The sequence below is a fragment of the Schistocerca cancellata genome, chromosome 2, assembly GCF_023864275.1.
Source record: "Schistocerca cancellata isolate TAMUIC-IGC-003103 chromosome 2, iqSchCanc2.1, whole genome shotgun sequence".
Taxonomy (NCBI): Eukaryota; Metazoa; Arthropoda; class Insecta; order Orthoptera; family Acrididae; genus Schistocerca; species Schistocerca cancellata.
In genome coordinates this window covers 568926293-568944956 of record NC_064627.1, presented here as the reverse complement: position 1 = coordinate 568944956, position 18664 = coordinate 568926293, and the positions used below count along the sequence as shown (strand labels likewise).

Genomic DNA, 18664 nt, shown 5'->3' with positions numbered 1-18664 from the left:
GATTCGAAATAAATTCCCTGACTGCGAATACTTGGTATCATCTGTGTTACGTATAGGTGTACTACCTATCACTGACACACGGTTAGTCCCAGATCGGGAGCTGAATGCTGACAGCGGAAGTGGTTAAGGCGATAGCTCGCGATAAGCGAGAAATTAGCGTTCGAGTCCCTTTCCGGTACAAAATTTCATATGTTACTAATAGGTAGTATGTCTATAGTTAACGCACCCGATGCCAAGCAATTCGCAGTCAGCGAATTTATTTCGAATTAATTTCGGATGGCTGTCATCGTCACTAATGTCTGTTCCCCCGCCGGCCGGAGTGGCCGAGCGGTTCTAGGCGCTAAAGTCTGGAACCGCGCGACCGCTACGGTCGCAGGTTCGAATCCTGCCTCGGGCATGGATGTGTGTGATGTCCTTAGGTTAGTTAAGTTTAAGTAGTTCTAAGTTCTAGGGGACTGATGACCTCAGAAATTAAGTCCCATAGTGCTCAGAGCCATTTGAACCATTTTCTGTTCCCCAGACATTCACGTAATCAACACATGCTGAGACGGCCACAACACGATAGTATAATGGGTCCCGTTTTCTCGTAGCCTCGTTCTCACTGGTGCAGGAATACAAAGTAAAGCTGCGAGCATTAAGTTATGAATGCAGGGGACTATGGAGTAGGGTGTAGACAGTATGACGTATGGAAGTTTGGGTCAGTGCAGGAGGCGTACACGGATACCCGAGGAAGCTGAGGCGACAGCTAACGATCAGTGATAAATACGTGTTCTAGAAGATGTCTGACACAAACTGTCATGTGTCAATTATAGGTAGTGTGTGTATACCTAACATGGCTGGTGCCAAGATATTCTCTGTCAGCAAATTTATTTCGAATTGACAATTATTTGTTATTTTCAACAGAAAGCAATTCGTTTAAATAAAGAAGATAATGCTATTGAAGTAGTGATAGAATAGTACAGGAAAGTTTAAAGAGTTATTCCTTCCTTCAATTTTTATAGAAAAATCCTCGTATATATCTTTATTTGAGCCCGACACAATATAAAACAATATAAAATGGTTTGTGTTACTGAGAACGTCGATGAAGAAATCTTTAGTCTACACTCCATTAAGATATGTGACTATTGTAAATGTTAGTTGTACACCGTGATACCGCTTGCCGCCTAAGATACCACTTTACAGACTATTTCAAAACTTCCGAAAATTCAGTAAATGCACTATCCATATGTTGAAAAAATCGTTCTGACGTACCATTTCCGACAGTTCACGCCCGGTACATCAATGAGATAGTCAAACCAATCATTCAGTTGACGGAGACTGAAGTACAATATTTATTTTTTACTTCAACTTATGGGACCTTACAAAAGGAAAAAGTGAAAAGGTCGAGAGGAGGGTGACGGGGGGGGGGGGGGGCGTAGTAATAAAAGAAGAGTACAAAAACGTAACGGCTTCGCAAAAGTGATAGCTCTCTGATGGTGACTGTATTAACTGAAGCATAAAAACTGCAAATAAATCAGAAAATAAAAGAATAATATTGTTTCACTTTTCATCTGTTTTAGAAGCTTCTTACGTGGCTGGAAACCTAATTAGAAAGTCCATCAGAAAGCTTTCCCTGGAATATGGGGTAGAAACAAGTGTTGCGTGCTTGGCTTCCTCCCATACAACATCGTAGTGCAAACTTCCTCCGATAACGAATGCTACACCTCGATGGAACGATGAATAGCAAAATTTTGTTTACTGATGAGACCAGATCCAGCCCTGGCGTCAGCATTTGGCAGCAGCTGCTCTGCCAGAAGACTATGACTTCCAGGGCCCATTCCAGGCATGATGGTGTGGGAAGTCATAGCCTGCAGCAGCTTTACACGTCGGCTGTCGTTGAGAAAGGACACATCTTTAACACTGTCCAGCCCATTCTGTAGCCGTTCCTACAACGTCAGTGCGGGGTGCTCTTCCAAGAGAACAACACCAGTACCCACACTTTATAATGGAGTACACACACTTTATAATGGAGTACACACACTTTATAATGGAGCGGTGTTAATGTCCATGCATAAAAACGTGCTGTCGAAATCTGACGTGTTTATTCACTAAATTTTCTAGATATTTAATTGCAATGATAAATACACAATTAAATTATTATTTTACAGTAAAGCAGAAAATCATTTGCGTACATTCAGAGTTTATTATTCACTTATTATTAATTATTATTGCAAAAAATATAAAAACATGCAAAAGAAAGAAGGAAGCCATTAGGCTTGATGGATTCCTAGCTTTTGTCCTTCTCGTTTCCTTTTGGTGAACGCCTTTTCAACAAGGAAAAGGCGGAGCATGGAGCCCTGGTGGACAGTGTTGACATAGAGGTAACAGGTGGCCTTGTCGCTTTACGTTTTGACAACACCTTTTACGTGGAAGACACTTTCCTGCACGCGGCTTGAGCATAGCAGAAGTAACCAGACAGCAGTGACAGTGGAAGATCACTTTTTTTTATGTGTTCCGCAAGACTTTACTGTTTATCCTAATACCTGTACAAACTATGAGAGGAAAAGGTTTATTAATGCTTCTGTCCTAAAAATTCGTCTCTGGTAATTATTAGCCGCGGCTGCAAGGCTTACCAGGCTCAATGATTGCTCAACTTTTCTTCATGCACGCAGGAAATGTGCAGCCTTGGCGACGCCAATGTCATATCGTTTTAACCAGAGGTGTCTGTGTGTGTGTGTGTGTGTGTGTGTGTGTGTGTGTGTGCGTGTGTACGTATGTATGTGTGTATGTATTTTTCTCCGATGCACAACCTCAGTTGCACTCTACACTACAAGGCAGGCTACGAAATACTTAATGTTCATTTTGTAAAGGAGAGCCAGGCCTAATTCAAATCGTTTTGTGATCAAGTGTATTTTGTTGAGTATATTGTCATTTACACGACAGAGCGTTATCTTTTGATTTCGAAATCGATTGCATTTTTCAAATCATACGTTCAGCTGTAACTATGATTGTAGCAGCAGCAACGGTAGCTGCAGTGTTTCCTTAAATTTAAAGAGTCAGAGTATTACGCATTTATTGATGGGTCGCTTTGCTACATCACTTGAGGAAAACTCATTTCCATAACTATAGCCAGGGTCGCCTTCAATATTATTTATTATTGATGACCGGTTTCAACAGTTAAGATTGTCATCTTCTGATCTGTAAACTGATGGATTTACATACAGAGCATTTGACTTATTACTTCTACTTGCCATTACATATGACTAAATGGGAATTCTACCTTCAAATTTTCTTCTTATACTTCCCGTTTCATTATGACTATCACAAATGCCATGTTCACATTATAGTAGATAGTTGTTGCAATATGTATGCAATCGGCATATATATCAGTATATCGTTTCCGTAAAGTCATTTTCTTAAAGTATGAAAAGTACATTACCTTTAGTCCAATGAGAAGAATTAACTTCAAAATTCTGGAAAGAGTTATAAAAGAGGCTCAAATCAAGTCAATAAATATCTTTTCAGTTTCATTCTGGTACCCAAAAGCAATTTTTTATTTCATTAAAAACTAAGTTGAACAAGTTCCAACTTGAATGAACAGATTTAACTTTTCGTTCCTTCAAAATGTGACGCCCCTGTATAGCAAATAGTATCTTTAATTTTCAGCAGAAAGTTCTCAAGGTGAGTATAGCCCAGTTCTAGTCACTGTTCCTGTTCGAGTAGTGGATATAGTCACTACGTTCACGGAAAACAGAAATTATGGTGTGTAGTGAATGCTTCGAATCCTTTGTTGGTAAATACAGCTACGCAATTGTTCGTCTACTGAACACTTCAAAAGAAGACTGATAGCCAAATTAAATCTTAATGAGGTAAAGACGAGATCAAGATTAACCAAAGCGTGCATTATAGCTTAATATAGTGTCCAAATTGCAAATATAGTTGTTCACATTCGCGCTTACGCTTTTACACTCTATGTAAGCGATGTTAGTCTGTTTCACGCACGCAACAAAACTCTCGAAAAAATTTACGTACAGGGGTATTTGAGTATAGGAAAAGGGGAACAGGATCGTTGTAACTTATCTCATTACTGAACACAGGCTCCAGGATGTTCATCAAAACCCTTGGTCAATATGATTCCCAGACCTGTACCCTCTTTAGCATCTGCGGGATTTGACGGGGCATCGTCATCCCACGATGAAAACCGACACTGCTGACTGGACAATACGAATTACACTACTCCACTGCAACTGAAGATTACTGAAACTCCGCCCATGTGGACCCAACTCTGGTAACATCCCTTGAATTTGTATCGACAAGGGATGAGTGTAAGTAGGATGCTTATGTCTTGCAAAGAGAGTGCACTGACAACTTGACCTAGGACGAATGAATCGGTATGCTACTTTTAGTACTTTGGGGCATTCAGACTTACAACTACGAGTAATATGACAGAATTTCTGGGTCGCCACCAGCCTAAGTTGACTCTTAAGACAAGAGAACCGACCGGGCTGGAAATTTTTTATAAAAAAAGGATCTACAATTGTTTTCCCCCTTTTTCTCTGATCATTTAATTAAGTTGTTCTGGTGACTTTCATCTTCTCTTTTATTACTGCCCTTATGCAATGACTCGTCAAAAGATATGAAAACGAACAGAGCATTCGTATTGATTTTGCAATTGAAACCGAGTATTAACCTAACGATCGTGAAATAATACACAGGGTTGATGGTGTACAACTTATCACTGGTGTATTCAATTAACTGCTCAATAATGGAGGGAATCAATTACTTTATAAGAGAAAAACGGTTGCCTGGTCCTGGAACAAAATAACTTGCTTCTCTTTAATGAGAAGATCGTAACATTTGTGAAACTGAACGGAAGGGAAAGGACATGTAGTAATAAGGAAAAGTGCCATACACTCAGTTAGTTCAAACTCAGATGGGCTGAAGCAAGAAACCACCACCAGCACTCGCATGCAGAGGAGGAAAAGTGGGCACAGAGAGTGCATTTCTATTACAGAATACAGCCGTATAAATCAGATCGATGGGGAATAATCTGGTCCGGCTGAAGGCCTCCACCTATTCCACGTGGTTCCCAGACAATACATTTGTTCCACCAGATTTCCGCACTTGTATGAAAACTCCTAGAATTCACAAATAATACCATAAACGTAATTACTTAAAGTCACACCGAAAGAAACTTATTATACACGAAAGAATGAGCAGGTGGTTCTTCAAATGACAACCGTTACAATGCGAACAAAGAGCACGACGATCAGCTTAGGAATCAAAGGCGTAAAGAAATTGAAAACACGCACACGCATGGAGAAATAAACCACCCTTACTTTTCACACGAAGTATGGGCAAGTTATTCTAACTTAAACATGCCGGAAAGTTTCTGTGGTGCGTGAATTGCACCACGTTGTTCTACAGGAACAAAGCCAAGTCTGATCAGCGCAAAAATTGCAGATAATCGTCAGCTATTACTGCTACCTCATAGCACAAAGGCACTAGAAGACCCTTAGCGTTTCAGATGAAGCGAACGTAAATATTTCAGGCTGTTTACGACTGATAAAACGCAAACTTCGGACGTTCCTAGCAGAGCAACACAGGACCACGACTGTACTCACCAGTAACTAGCAACAGAATGCCTTCCTCTCCACAAAGGTTCCACCGGCTACCACGTGAAAACGAAAACCAGAGAGAGCTTCCGTCACCAACCTGACAAACCAACAGTACCATCTCCAGAAAGAATAGACCTCTCTGCCCAGGTACTAGGATCCAGAGTTGGTCATCCTGCTCTACCCTCCAAGCAGCGACCACTCAGCCCTCGCTCTAGCAGACGTCAACCAACTCAACTTCCACCACATATTGCTAGAAAAGACCTTCAAATGCTCATTTGTTCACATTCACAGACACAAGACGGTTCAGGGAAAGGAATAGGTATATGTGTGGAAACGTGGAACATAATAAATGACATGATATAATCAAACACTGATGACCTTTTGCAAAATACTTGGTTTTGTGGCAAGAAAAAACATTTTTCTGCCGACAGTCCACCTACTCAAGCCTTCTGGGGCGATTCATACGCTCAAACACAGTTACAAGGTGGGCCACATAATTCATAATGGGAAGTTCTTATGCAACGGCTCTGTTAAGACGTTTCAAGAGAAACACGGAACACTATCTCACAAGCTGACATCTGACGCCTCTAGGATGACAATCTCTGTACACGATCTGCAAGACTCCGTTGCAACTGCAGGATAACGAAATTGTTCTATAGTGACCTAACCCTGCCCTTATTGGCTACAGCACTCGAGAGATTGCGACAAAAGATGGAAACAACACAGAACACGATATCCCAAGATGAATACCGATACCTTTAAGCCGACAGTCTTTATGCATGAATGCACAGGGCTCCACTACAACTCAATGATAATGAAATTGCTCTCCGATACAGTACTTCCACAGGGACCAAGATAACCTTAGTACATACTCTGTTGGGGCCACCTGTGTAGTATAAGAATGAAAATTTACTTGGGCTCATTGCTTCAGCCTATTATTTTGTATTAATTTTCCGCTACTGGAGCTTATATACACAACATGCATCCTTCCATTTTACTGAACTGCTTTAACGTGTACTATGTTTTCATAAGTAAAAATGATAATCGTCTTTTGATAGAGCAAATGCATGTAAATAAGTAACTGTGTTGTGCTTGATTTAGTGAACACATGAATTATATTAGGTGCAAGTGGTCAGACAACGAATTTTCCACCTATTCTAGCAATTTTCTAACTAAAAATGCAGAATTTTGCAGTATGACACTCATTTCCGTCTTGTTTTCTTTGCTATTCGAAGCCTAATTGTTAATTAAGTTATTTGATTAGTTTGAAATCTCGACTGTCCTCGATTCACGTTTTTTTCCAGTGGGTGACAGCTACTTGTTTACAGGACAGCTGCCATAGCAACAAGCCGACAGAGCACGAATTTCGTCATACCCTCTGTCCTGCGCACAGTTATCATATCACTCTGCTACCTCAGGTGCCGGTTGCGTCAGCTGGAGACGGCAGTTGCGGTCAGTAACAAAACTGTTGTTATTTGTTCTCATATCCTTTGTTTCTCCGTGCAGGATGTTTCTTTTACGCAATGTGTTAACCTGTCTGTGAAACAACTTTGGAAGTAGTGGAAATACCTGGCTTAGTCGGCTGGAGAGCGCTTAATGAATTCAGTATCAATAAAGTTTCAGATTTGAAGTTTTTTATTGCCTTGATCGCGTTTAGGTACACTGGATTAGTAGTTTCGACAGGGCTAAGCTGCCGTCTTCAGATTTACAGTGTACAGATTATGAAATCATGCTGTGCGATAAAACATACGTTTTCTTCCGTACCGTCGTAACGGACTCATAATAAAACGAGAGTAGACATTGAAAACGTAACTGCGTTCTTATGGCAAGACAGAGCCATACAGGTGTGGCACATCAAGAAGCGCCCCATGTCTTCCGGCTTGGGTGCGGCTACATACTGAAAATCTGTGCTATGTTCCTATGGGACCAAACTGCTGAGGTCATTGGACCCTAGGCTTACACGCTACTTAATCTAGCTTCGACATAAGCTAAGGACAACGCGCGCGCGCGCGCACACACACACACACACACACACACACACACACACACACACACAGCCCGCATCTCGTGGTCGTGCGGTAGTGTTCTCGCTTCCCACGCCCGGGTTCCCGGGTTCGATTCCCGGCGGGGTCAGGGATTTTCTCTGCCTCGTGATGGCTGGGTGTTGTGTGCTGTCCTTAGGTTAGTTAGGTTTAAGTAGTTCTAAGTTCTAGGGGACTTATGACCACAGCAGTTGAGTCCCATAGTGCTCAGAGCCATTTGAACCACACACACACACACACACACACACACATACACACACACACACACACACACACACACACACACGCCCGATGGAGGAGACGGGGTGAGCCGCGCGAACCGTGGCAAGGCTGTTACCCCGCGCAGCACTACATACTGATTGTATGCAGCTACATAAAATACAGCCGGTAGCCAAGCCAAGCACATGGGGCGCTTCTTCATGTGCCACACTTGTATGAGTCTGTCTTGTTATGAGGTCACAGTTACATTTTTAATGTTCTACTCTCTCTTTATTACAGAAATAAAGTTTTATCGCACAGCATTAGTTCATAACCGGTTCAGTGTGAATCCAAAGATGGCAGCTTAGTCCTATCGAAACTAGCAATTCAGAGTACCTACACGCGATCAAGGCAATAAAAAATTCCATATCAGAAACTTTCTTTACATTGAACTTAGGAAGTGATAAGACCATTAGGATCTTGCTAAGCGAACTCAATACTGCATAGTAAAGATAAACGTACGAATGTACTCAGTTCGTAATGGCACAGCTGAAAAAAATATTATATGTATATATGTACTTGCACGAAGCGCTGAATTGACAATGCCTCCCTCCCTCCCTCCCCCCTCCCTCTTCCATGCTCAACTGACAACCTTCAATCGCTTTCTTATTACGGGTATAATTATGAGCAGTTTGACATCCATTTCACATTTTCTGACATGATTCATCCATATTCTCTTTGAATTCAGCAAAGAACTATCTTGGTACACCTAGTATCCGACTGCATGTCTCGGCTATCTCCCTGTTTATAGGGGCAGACATAGTATCTATAGAGAAACACTGCAGCTGAACACATTATTCATTAAAGTCATCGTTGCGATGTCTTATAGATGATTTCCGGCTTCGTTCGTTACCTGACCCTAACGGTAATAATTTAATCACATCACAATTACGTAATAAATAATCACTTATAAAACCTCCATTTAATTTGCACTACGTAGATAAAATCTCAGTTTAATTTGCACTACGTAGACAATATTGCACTCCACTCATTTCTCTGATCAATTCGTTTATTTCCCTGTCTCTCCCAGTAATTGTCAATGCACATCTCTCCACTGCTCGCAGAGCAGTACTAACATTTGAATCGCTTTTTACATTAAAAGTCCCTGTCTCACTAGATGAAAGTAAAATAGTAGCTTTAAACCTTCCTTTCCAGACGTAGTGAACGTAAAGGAAGACTTGATTCAGTTAACTAAAAACGTTCCAGGCTATTTTTACTGTCTTCTCTTTGCGTCTCATCATCGCATTCCAAGCTTTGTCTTCGATTTTGCTAAACACAGTAAGCGACCAAATTATTCAGTGTTCATTTGTACTATATTCTTTTCGAGCTTATAATTTATTTTAAAGCTGTCTTTCATTACTTTCAAACTTGCACAATTTTAAGTTTATCTGTACTGGAGGCAAGAACACAGCATCACCGCCAACACCAAGGTAGAATATCAGTTAAAACGTCTTTCTTCTTACTTTCGACTGAAAACTTTATTTAGGGCTACTGGGAAAAGCAGCTTGTTTCTTCATTCAATTACGAGTTTTCCGCTAACTGGTGAAATGTAATGGAAGGTATAGCACTGATGTGTTTAGAGTGAATCAGTGCCTTCTTCCTTAAGGCTTTTTGTGTACGTTTCAGTCAAAAACAATGTTCTGTAATTAGTTCACGACTCTCATGTGATACATTGACCTATACTCACGTGTAAAAGCTGATCGTCCGTTTAACTGATTGAAATTAGATCAGTTTTGTTTGTCTTGTCTGTCTCTTTTCTTAAGAAGGAGAATAATAAAAGAAATGTTCCGGTGTTAAGGTCTTCTTCTCCTGAGCAGCAATTCCGTAAAGGAGGAGACGAATTTCACAGAACTGAATGAGAGCGAATCAAGGTGTCTATACAGAAAAGGTTGGAAGACAGTTGTCCACAAGACAACATTTTGGAATGACATTATTTCCATCGTTAACGCCCTGCATTTCTGATGGAAATCTCAACTAGCATATATTTAAAGAAATCTTTAAATACTTCTATCTTTTTCTCTCTATTGCTACAGACATTGACATCATAATTGATGGTATATCCACAAGAAAAATTGTTGTATTCGTTTTTTACACATATTTTGCATTCAGTTCGAAAATAAATTTGTATATACTACATATCTTTAAGAATCTTTGGGCACAGCACGCAAGATTAGAATATTCAGCGGACAGTGACATTGAACCTAGTAATGCGTTCCTGTGAAATACGTATAACAAAACAGGAAGAAGAAACGAAGCTTCACAGAGGAATCGTTAAGTGGGTGACATTCAACATGCCAAAGGTGACGAACTAACTACAAGTTTTCACACATAGAACTGAGGATAACAGTCTTGTAAGTTGGCAGTCTGCCTCGCCGTCTCGTACCATAGCACTCTGCACTACCTACTGCTTCAGTTTCACTTCAACCGAGTCTGCAAGCCTTCACCACAAATTAAGCACAAAATTTCAACAAATATTTGACTTTTGAGAAAAGTAGTACATTCTTGGCAGAACCACGATTTTAACCAATGACTATATGCTGTTAACTATTTGTTACGTTATGAATACATGTAAAATAACAGTGACAGACGAACAACGTTTATCGTAGACATTTAATCATGTAGGATTGCTGCGCTGTCATGAGTGATTCTAAATTGAATATCGATAGCTCCTTGCTGAAATCCAAACAATAACCTACAAGCTACAAGCACAGGCAGCACAGTTTGGGTGAATAATGTAACTTACTCATTAATCGTATAGCTGCAAACAACACTCACAAAATAAATGTTATTTATTACAACCGGTTTACCTGTTACCCCTCTCTGACACAAGGCAGGCGTAAGTTCTACAGGGAAATTTGCAGATGGAGGGACTATCGTAAACGTCATTCAACCGTGAAGGTGGCAGTTAATATCGTTCTCAGCGAGTGAAGTGTCACAGTGGTATTTGAGGGGCATGAAATTTCTCCGGATCACGTCTTACCTCCTTATCCAGAACTGTCGAAATTGAACGTGTACCTTCTCCAATGACGTCTGTGACAACAGGAGATTTAATATAGTATTCCTTTCCCATTTTTGTAAAAAACTACGACTAAAGTTAGAAAGACTTTGCTATGGCTCACTGATTGTTTTCAAAGGAGAAAAATCTAGAGTGTTCACTATACATGTTAACATGAAAGAATGAAATTTTCACGCTGCAACGGCGTGTGTGCTGATATGAACCTTCCTCGCATATTTAATACTATGTGCCCGATCGAGACTCCAGCTCGAGGCTTTTGCCTACGTGGATAAGTGCTCCACCGGCTTTTTTTGCGACTGAGCTACTCAAACGTAACTCTCGACCTCTCCTCACAGCTTTACTTCCACCGGTGTCTCATCTCCAAAGCCAAGAATCCCAAATTCGAGTCTCGGTTGGCACTTAGTTTTTATCTAGCACGAAGTTTAACATGAAGACGTTCGTACTTAATAAGTTACGGTGTACTGTCATCACAGAAACACTGTGCCCCTCACTATACGATCTGTCCGGTATGTCTTGTTGTGGTCTTGAGTCCGAAAATGCAGCTCTCATACTGCTCTGTTATTTCTCGGAAGTCGAAGACCTGAACAGAAAAGATAGAAGACTAACACAACTGCTTACGTTAGTTCTGCCCACAGTCTCGTATTCGGGAACAGCTGGAAGTAGACTAAACATCGATTATCGCTATGTCTGGTTACCACAGAAGTGTTGTTGCGTTACACTAGAAAATATCGTGTATTAGCTCTGAATCAGTATACATGAGACTGTTTGCAGCAAATTTGTGTGCTTACAAAAATTCATTTAGTGGAGGTTCCTTAAAAATTTGCACTTTTATTCTGCACACGTTTGCATTCGTTACTAACACTAAACAACATTTTTACATAATGCTATACGAGACGCTGGTCAGGAGCTCTGCATCTGATTTGGCTTTAGGAGGACAAAGGGGACGCCTGTAGAAAACTGCCCATGTGTGATACTGAATTGATCTACTCTGTAGAAATTTGCTAGCCGTAAGCAGACAGTGCAAACACTACTCCGCCACGAATAAGAGTTGCCTAATAATACGAACAGTTCTGTTTCTTTTATGACAAACTCCGCACCAATATTCTTTTTGCTGTACGTGACTTTCATATCTCATAATAGATTAAGTTAATGTAATTAACACAACATTCCTCACATCGATAACTGATTCTTCCTCTAGATTAATGTGTACTGTATGACAAGGCAGGCCAGCCACATATCAAAAATGCATTTGTTCTACTGGCGACGTTAGTTCTTCAGTGACAATAAGATGACGCACATTATAATCGGCGAACGACAGATCTCCAATTTGTGAAAACCACACTATGACAAGTTGCTTAACACTCGTTTCATTGGTGTGTGAGATGCACAATTTCGTAACGAATGCCCGTCTCGAGAACCAGAGGACCCGACCGCTGCTCGGTTGATGACGCAATGTTCCGGGGATCTCGGCGCTCGCAGCGTCACACAGAAAACACCAGACAGTAGGTGCCCGCGGAGGGGATGCACCTGCAGCCAGGCCGCAGCCGTTAAATAGCGGGCCAGCGGCCGCCGTCTGCACTGTACCGCAGGCACAGCGGACGGACACGCGCACTGTACGAGGTAAGTGCTCGCTCTGCGCAGACAGAACGTTTGTCCCTTTTTTTTACTCATCACTCTTTTGATCTGATTTGATGCGGCCCGCCACGAATTCCTCTCTTGTGCCAACCTCTTCACCTCAGAGCAGCACTTGTAACCTACGTCCTCAATTATTTGCCCGATGTATTCCAATCTCTGTATACATCTACAGATCGTACCTGCTACAGCTCTCTCTAGTACCATTAATTTATTCTGTGCTGTTTTAACAGATGTCCTACCATCGAGTTATTTCTTCTTGTCAGTGTTTTCCATATATTCTTTTCCTCGCCGATTCTGCGTATAACCTCCACATTGCACACGTTATCAACCCACCTAACGTTCAACATTCGTCTGTATAGCACTGCAAATCCCCAGGCAAGCGATTGTCTAGGTCACTACTGCGAAGTAAACCTGAGGCGGAAGCTAGCCAATACATAGGCTCTTGTAAGACTCTGCTTGCCCATCGATCCTTCTCGCGCTGCCTCTGCAGTGGAGCGCAGGATTAGAAGAATCTTTGCCGTTTCTTTCGTTGTGTAAGCAGGGTTTACCGGAAGAGGTAGTACCGTAGAGGGCCTGGAGAAATTACAAATGTCTTTTTAAAGATGTTATGCTGTTGAGAATAATTCTATTACATTACAAAGAACGTATTTTCATTTTTCGGCGAGTAGGAGGAGAAGATGAAAGAAATTGTACTGGACATAGTAGTATAAATGAGATACTCCAAAAAAAGGTTCTCATGTATTTAAGAAACACAATCTGATGGATTATCTTCATAAAACATCCACTGCCATGGACTTAAAACTGTTGAAAGGTGAACTGACTGAGAATGAGTTGTTGCATTTGATACTGAAGAACGTTGATACTGTGGAAACTGGTAGGGAGTCGTCTACGGAAGAACTGGAGTATGCCATGAGGGAGGTGTCTAGCGAATGATTCAGAATAAAGTTAAGAAAAGTAAATGGAAAGAACAAAATACAATTGATACTGAAGAAAGTCTCTATATAGAAGACAAACGTTGATGCTGTCGAAACTAAAAGGGAGTCGTCTAGCGAAGAACTGGAACACCCTATAAGGGAATTGTCTAGTAACGAATTGGAATCTGGTACAACAAATGTACATTGTTAATTAATTCTACAAACGATGCAAGAGGAAGAAGGCTACAAATGTCAGGTGGAGAGTGGAAAACCCTTACTGGGGATTGGTGGGCATGTGCTAAATAGATCAAGACTAGCAGGGTGAAGAATGCAAGTGATGGAAGGAGTTCAGAATAAACAGGTTCAAGGAATGTGTAGTACAAAAACAGAAAGCGCTTTTAGATGTATTCAATCGGCTCATCTCTAGCTGCGCTCTGGCAGCTGATAATAGTACGCTTGGAATGTACTCTTATCTGCTGCCCTGAAAAGACTCAGGGAGTCTGCTTCCAGACATCCATATATCAATTTTGTCATTTCTTTTTAGCTACAAAGATGCCAAGAAATGTTTCTGAAATCTAAATTGTATAATAGTTGAAATACATTACGTCTTACTTTCATAAATAGAAATGGAGTAGATTTATAAAGATTTCGAATGGGGAGGGAATTTCATTGCTTCTGCAGTATTTAATGTTTAGGTCGAAGTAAATTTCCTTCGTGTAGAAACGTTCTTGTAAAAGTTACATCTGCAAATTATCGCCATCAGACAGGAAGAACTTTATTTAATGGCAAAAGTTGTGAAAGAAATTTAGCTGATTGTGGTGGTATCTGAATGCAGCTTTATTATGACCAGCTTTGTTTATTCTGAGTTATTGTTTGAAATAGCTTGAAATGTGAGGAAAACGAGTCTGAACATACGTTAATTATCGATCTCGTCAATGATCACATTTAAAGGTGTAGCACTTCCCCGTAGTGCTCTGTTCACATATTATGAAACCATGTAGCTCCTAATACTCTCTGTCTCCTCTGTTCCAGACTGACAGCTGTACCAGTCGCAGCCCCGCTAAACACACCACACAATGAAGACGACTTTGGCTCTTCTCCTCATCAGCGTCTTCGCTGTCATCTGTTCCGCTCAAGTGGAAGAGGTATGTAGACGTCGGAACTTTGCCGTTCTCCAGTGTGGCGGGTGCGGACGTATTTATCATTGAATGTTTCGTGAGGGTGCCTGCGTAGGCGAGATTAGTAAATCTCTTTGGTATTGGAAGCAGACGGGTTGAATCTTAAACAGAAAGAGACAGTTTGCGATGTATAGCCTGATCCTGATTTTTGAACTGACCACCAAAACCTATGGATAATGCCAGACGTCTTTGTAAGGATTTTTAGGGTCAGTGTTGAAACATTTTCCGTTGTGATCTGTCCGATCAGAGAGATCATTTTACCTAGAAGGCGTCACAGAGTTTTTTAAAAGGAGGCGGCAAAGTGATAGAACCTATTTTCATTTTGCCTAGTCTGATAAACCTAGTAGCCAAGTTGGCACATGGCAGTCCTCCATATGATGCTTGATTCTCATACTAGCACCAGGAACTTGACATAGCTATTTAATTATCAGCTGTCTGTTACTCAAACGATAGTAACTAATGACTGTTCCTTGGCCTCTCCGACTTGTGTTTTGGTATTCGTCTTTCGGCCAAGAGGGCTACGTCGTATATGAATCTTGTTCTTTAGCTACTTCTACCGTTCTTGGTAACGTTCTTGACCCTAAACTGAGTCGAATTGTACACTTAATTATACTGCCCTAATGGTAAAAGGAACGAAGGTATTTTTATTACATTATCTTCTAGTTGTACGTATTACAGAAAATGTACATGTAATTTTAAATGTTTCATAACAGCAGCTCGTCTAAGTTCAGCCAGAAAAGTACGAGTGCTTCATTGACCTGAAGAAATGGGTAGCTACACACAGAGAAAAAGACTATAGGAAAGGTGTCATACCTCGTATTGAATAATCGCATGGCGCGACATTTACAGAGACACAATCACCAGAGCAGAGTACGAAAAGCCCTAAGCGCAGCACTGAAAGAAGCTTATGGGTTTCTCCCTCACTCAGTGCCGGCCGGTGTGGCCGAACGGTTCTAGGCGCTTCAGTCTGGAACTGCGCGACCGCTACGGTCGCAGGTTCGATTCCTGCCTCGGGCATGGTTGGGTGTGATGTCCTTAGGTTAGTTAGTTTGAAGTATTTCGAAGTTCTAGGGGACTGATGACCTGAGATGTTAAGTCCCATAGTGCTCAGAGCCATTTCCTCGCACGCAGTGGCCCTTTCTACTATAGCAACGGCATGCGTTTTCCTTACGTTTGTATTCCTAGTCAAATATCTTTCTTCACTTGCTTCATTACTCCTGAATATCGATTTCCATTAGCCCCTCACCGACCTTGCATCCTTTGTTATATACATACTAGCTGCTGCCCCACAGCTTCGCCATTGTACATTTACGGCATCTGTACCTACAGCACGTACATTGCACACATATCCTCGTGCCCCCTCTCTGCCCATCTCATTTTCTTCCCACTCTCTTCCTTTCTGCCCCATCTCTGTTCATTTCCTCCTCCTCCCACCACCTGTTCAACCCCTCCTCCCTGATTTAGCTTTTCCCTGATTTCCCTAAATCGCTCCAGGCAAATGCCGGGATGGTTCCTTTGAAAGGGCACGGCTGACTTCCTTCTCCGTCCTTCCCTAATCCGAAGAGACCGATGACCTCGCTGTCTGGTCTCCTTTCCCAAGCAACCCAACCCAACCCCCAACCGCTCCTCCCACCCATTGTGTCTTCCTGCCTCCTCTCTGCTTGTCTGTGCATCTCTCTATATGTCCATCACCTCCTGCCCCCCCCCCCCCCAATCTTCCTATCCTCACCTTGTGTGTCTGTTTCTTCCACCCCAGTCTCACTGTTCATCAGCACCCCCACCATCTATGTCCTTCTCTCCACTTTCCTACCTACATTACCCTCGTCTGTCACTATTCCCGCCTTCCCCTCCCTCCGTTCATCTCATTCCCTCTCCCCCATCTCTGCTCTTCTCCTCCTCTCTCTCTCTTTGTCCCTCTCCTCTTTCCTCTCTCTGTCCACCTCCTCCTCCTCGCCACTCTCTGTCCATCGTCTCCTTCCTCCCTCTCTCCTTGTCCTCCTCTGTCCATGTCCTCCTGCATCCCTCTCCCTATATCCGTGTCTCCTACATCACCTTCGTGTCCTATTCTTGTGCCTATCTCCCTGAGTCCATGTGCCCCATCTCTCTGTCCATTTCCTCCTGTTTCCTCTGCCTAATCATCACCTCCTGTCCCCTTTCTCTCCCCTACTGCCCCATCTCGATATACGTCTCCTCCTCCCCCTCTTCCTTTCTATCTCCTCCTCCCCGTCCTCCTCTATCTAGCAATCGGAATATTCAGAAAAACAATTAGATGCTTCTTGGTCTCAGTCATTGCTGTAGGAGTCCGAGGAACAATTAGATGTCTTCTTAATTGTCTTCGTTATTTTCAGGAGTCAGTGGTGCGGGAGCGGCGCTTCGTGTCGAGGGTGGAGAACCCGCCGAAGCGGCAGGAGAGCCACGTGTCGGGCAGCGTGGACGGCGGCGTCAGCCGCGACCGCCGCATCGGCACCATGGTGCACGGCAGGGCGGACGGCGTCTGGACCAGCAAGGACGGCAACACCAGGGTGGGCGCCGGCGTCAGCTACGGCCGCGTGCACGACGGGCCGGCCGCCGGGCCCGCCTCCAAGGGCGGCTACATCAACGTCCAGCACAGCTTCCCGGGAAAGTGAGCGCATGAGAAAGCAGCTGCGCAGCGTGCCACACACACAGCCGGACTCATGCTCTCTTAAGGCCCTACTTCATTTCTCTTATACCGATGTTGAGCATTTAAATGTTATTTTGTTATTTATGTAAATAAGGATGTAAATAAATATGTATTTTTGATAAATAAATTAGTAAGACCAAGACTGTGTCAACCTTAGCTTTCCATTTACAGCAACGAACTGTGGTATGGTGTATGGCGGAGGGTGTCTTGTACCATTACAAAACATTTTCTTTCATGTTCCTTTAGCAAATGGGGTTAGGGTAAAAACAACTATCTATATGCTTCCGACAAGCCCTAATCTTTCTTGTCTTCGCGGTCCTTATGCGAAACGTACGTTGGTGGCGTTCGAATCGTTCTGCAGTCAGTTGCAAATACCTATTCTGTAATTTTTTTCAGTAATGTTTCGCGAGTATAACGTCGTCTTCCATCCAGGGATTCCCAATCAAGTCCACGAAGGATCTCTTTAACGCTTCTGTGTTGATTCAATCGTCATACCGGTAACGTTTGTAGCAGCTCACCTCTGAACTGCTTCGATGTCCTCCTCCTTTAATCCGGCCCGACGGCAATTCCCAACAGCCGAGCATTTTTTAAACATAGGTCGTAAGTGTTCTATACGCAGTCACCTTCACAAGCTACACTTATCTAAAACTCTATCAATAAACCGTAGTCGAACATTCACCTACCCTATTATCGCCCTTGCTTGCTCGTTTCATTTAGTATCGCTTTACCACGTTCTGCCTTGATGTTTAATCGACGTAACTGGTCTCAAGCAACAAGTGATACCTGTTTACAAAGTATCATACTACTTCAATCTCTTTTTCTTAGCACGCAGACTATACATCAACGCAAAAACAGTAAAGTAAACTCCAGTGAGCGAAGATATATTCAACGGAATGAATTTTCCACTCTGCAGTGTGTGCAGATATGAGACTTCCTGTCAGATTAAAATCGGGCTCCAAACAGAGATTCGTAGAAATACCTTCCTAAAATTAAATCTTTGTTTGATAATAGCAGATTTCTTTTACCGGCGAATACCCTCGTTCGTTGCTTCACCCGTAATTCGTTTATTACACTTCCTTCACATCATATACCATGTGATAATTAATTTTGACATTAAATTTATTGCCAATTCACTTCTAATACTTCTCGTTGCGGTTTTTTTTATTTGATTCCGTCTCAGTCCATACTTTGTGCTCATTAAACTGCTCTTTTCAATCAGTAAGTTCAATAATTTTTCCTCTTACTCACTGAGGATAGTAATATCATCAAATCCCGTAACCGAATTGCTTCCTGTACCTGTTGAATTTCTGAAACTTCTTGGCAGATAAAATCTGTTTGCTGGATCGGTACTCGAACCCTGGA

General features: G+C 42.1%; 1 protein-coding gene across 1 annotated transcript; it reads left to right on the top strand.

The window, feature by feature from the left end:
* The first annotated feature begins 12424 nt into the window (after positions 1 to 12424).
* On the top strand, positions 12425 to 17442 carry LOC126162166 (uncharacterized). The gene is made up of 3 exons (XM_049918477.1): positions 12425 to 12533; positions 14495 to 14607; positions 16989 to 17442. Exons 2-3 carry the CDS (start codon positions 14539 to 14541, stop codon positions 17265 to 17267), a joined length of 348 nt encoding a protein of 115 aa, XP_049774434.1. The 5' UTR covers positions 12425 to 12533; positions 14495 to 14538; the 3' UTR covers positions 17268 to 17442.
* Positions 17443 to 18664: the final 1222 nt, after the last annotated feature.

Excerpts from the sequence above, each read along its gene's own strand:
- LOC126162166 (XM_049918477.1), top strand. The coding sequence starts at position 14,539 with ATGAAGACGACTTTGGCTCTTCTCCTCATCAGCGTCTTCGCTGTCATC. Across the intron at positions 14,608-16,988 it reads GTTCCGCTCAAGTGGAAGAG|GAGTCAGTGGTGCGGGAGCG; the intron begins GTATGTAGACGT and ends CGTTATTTTCAG.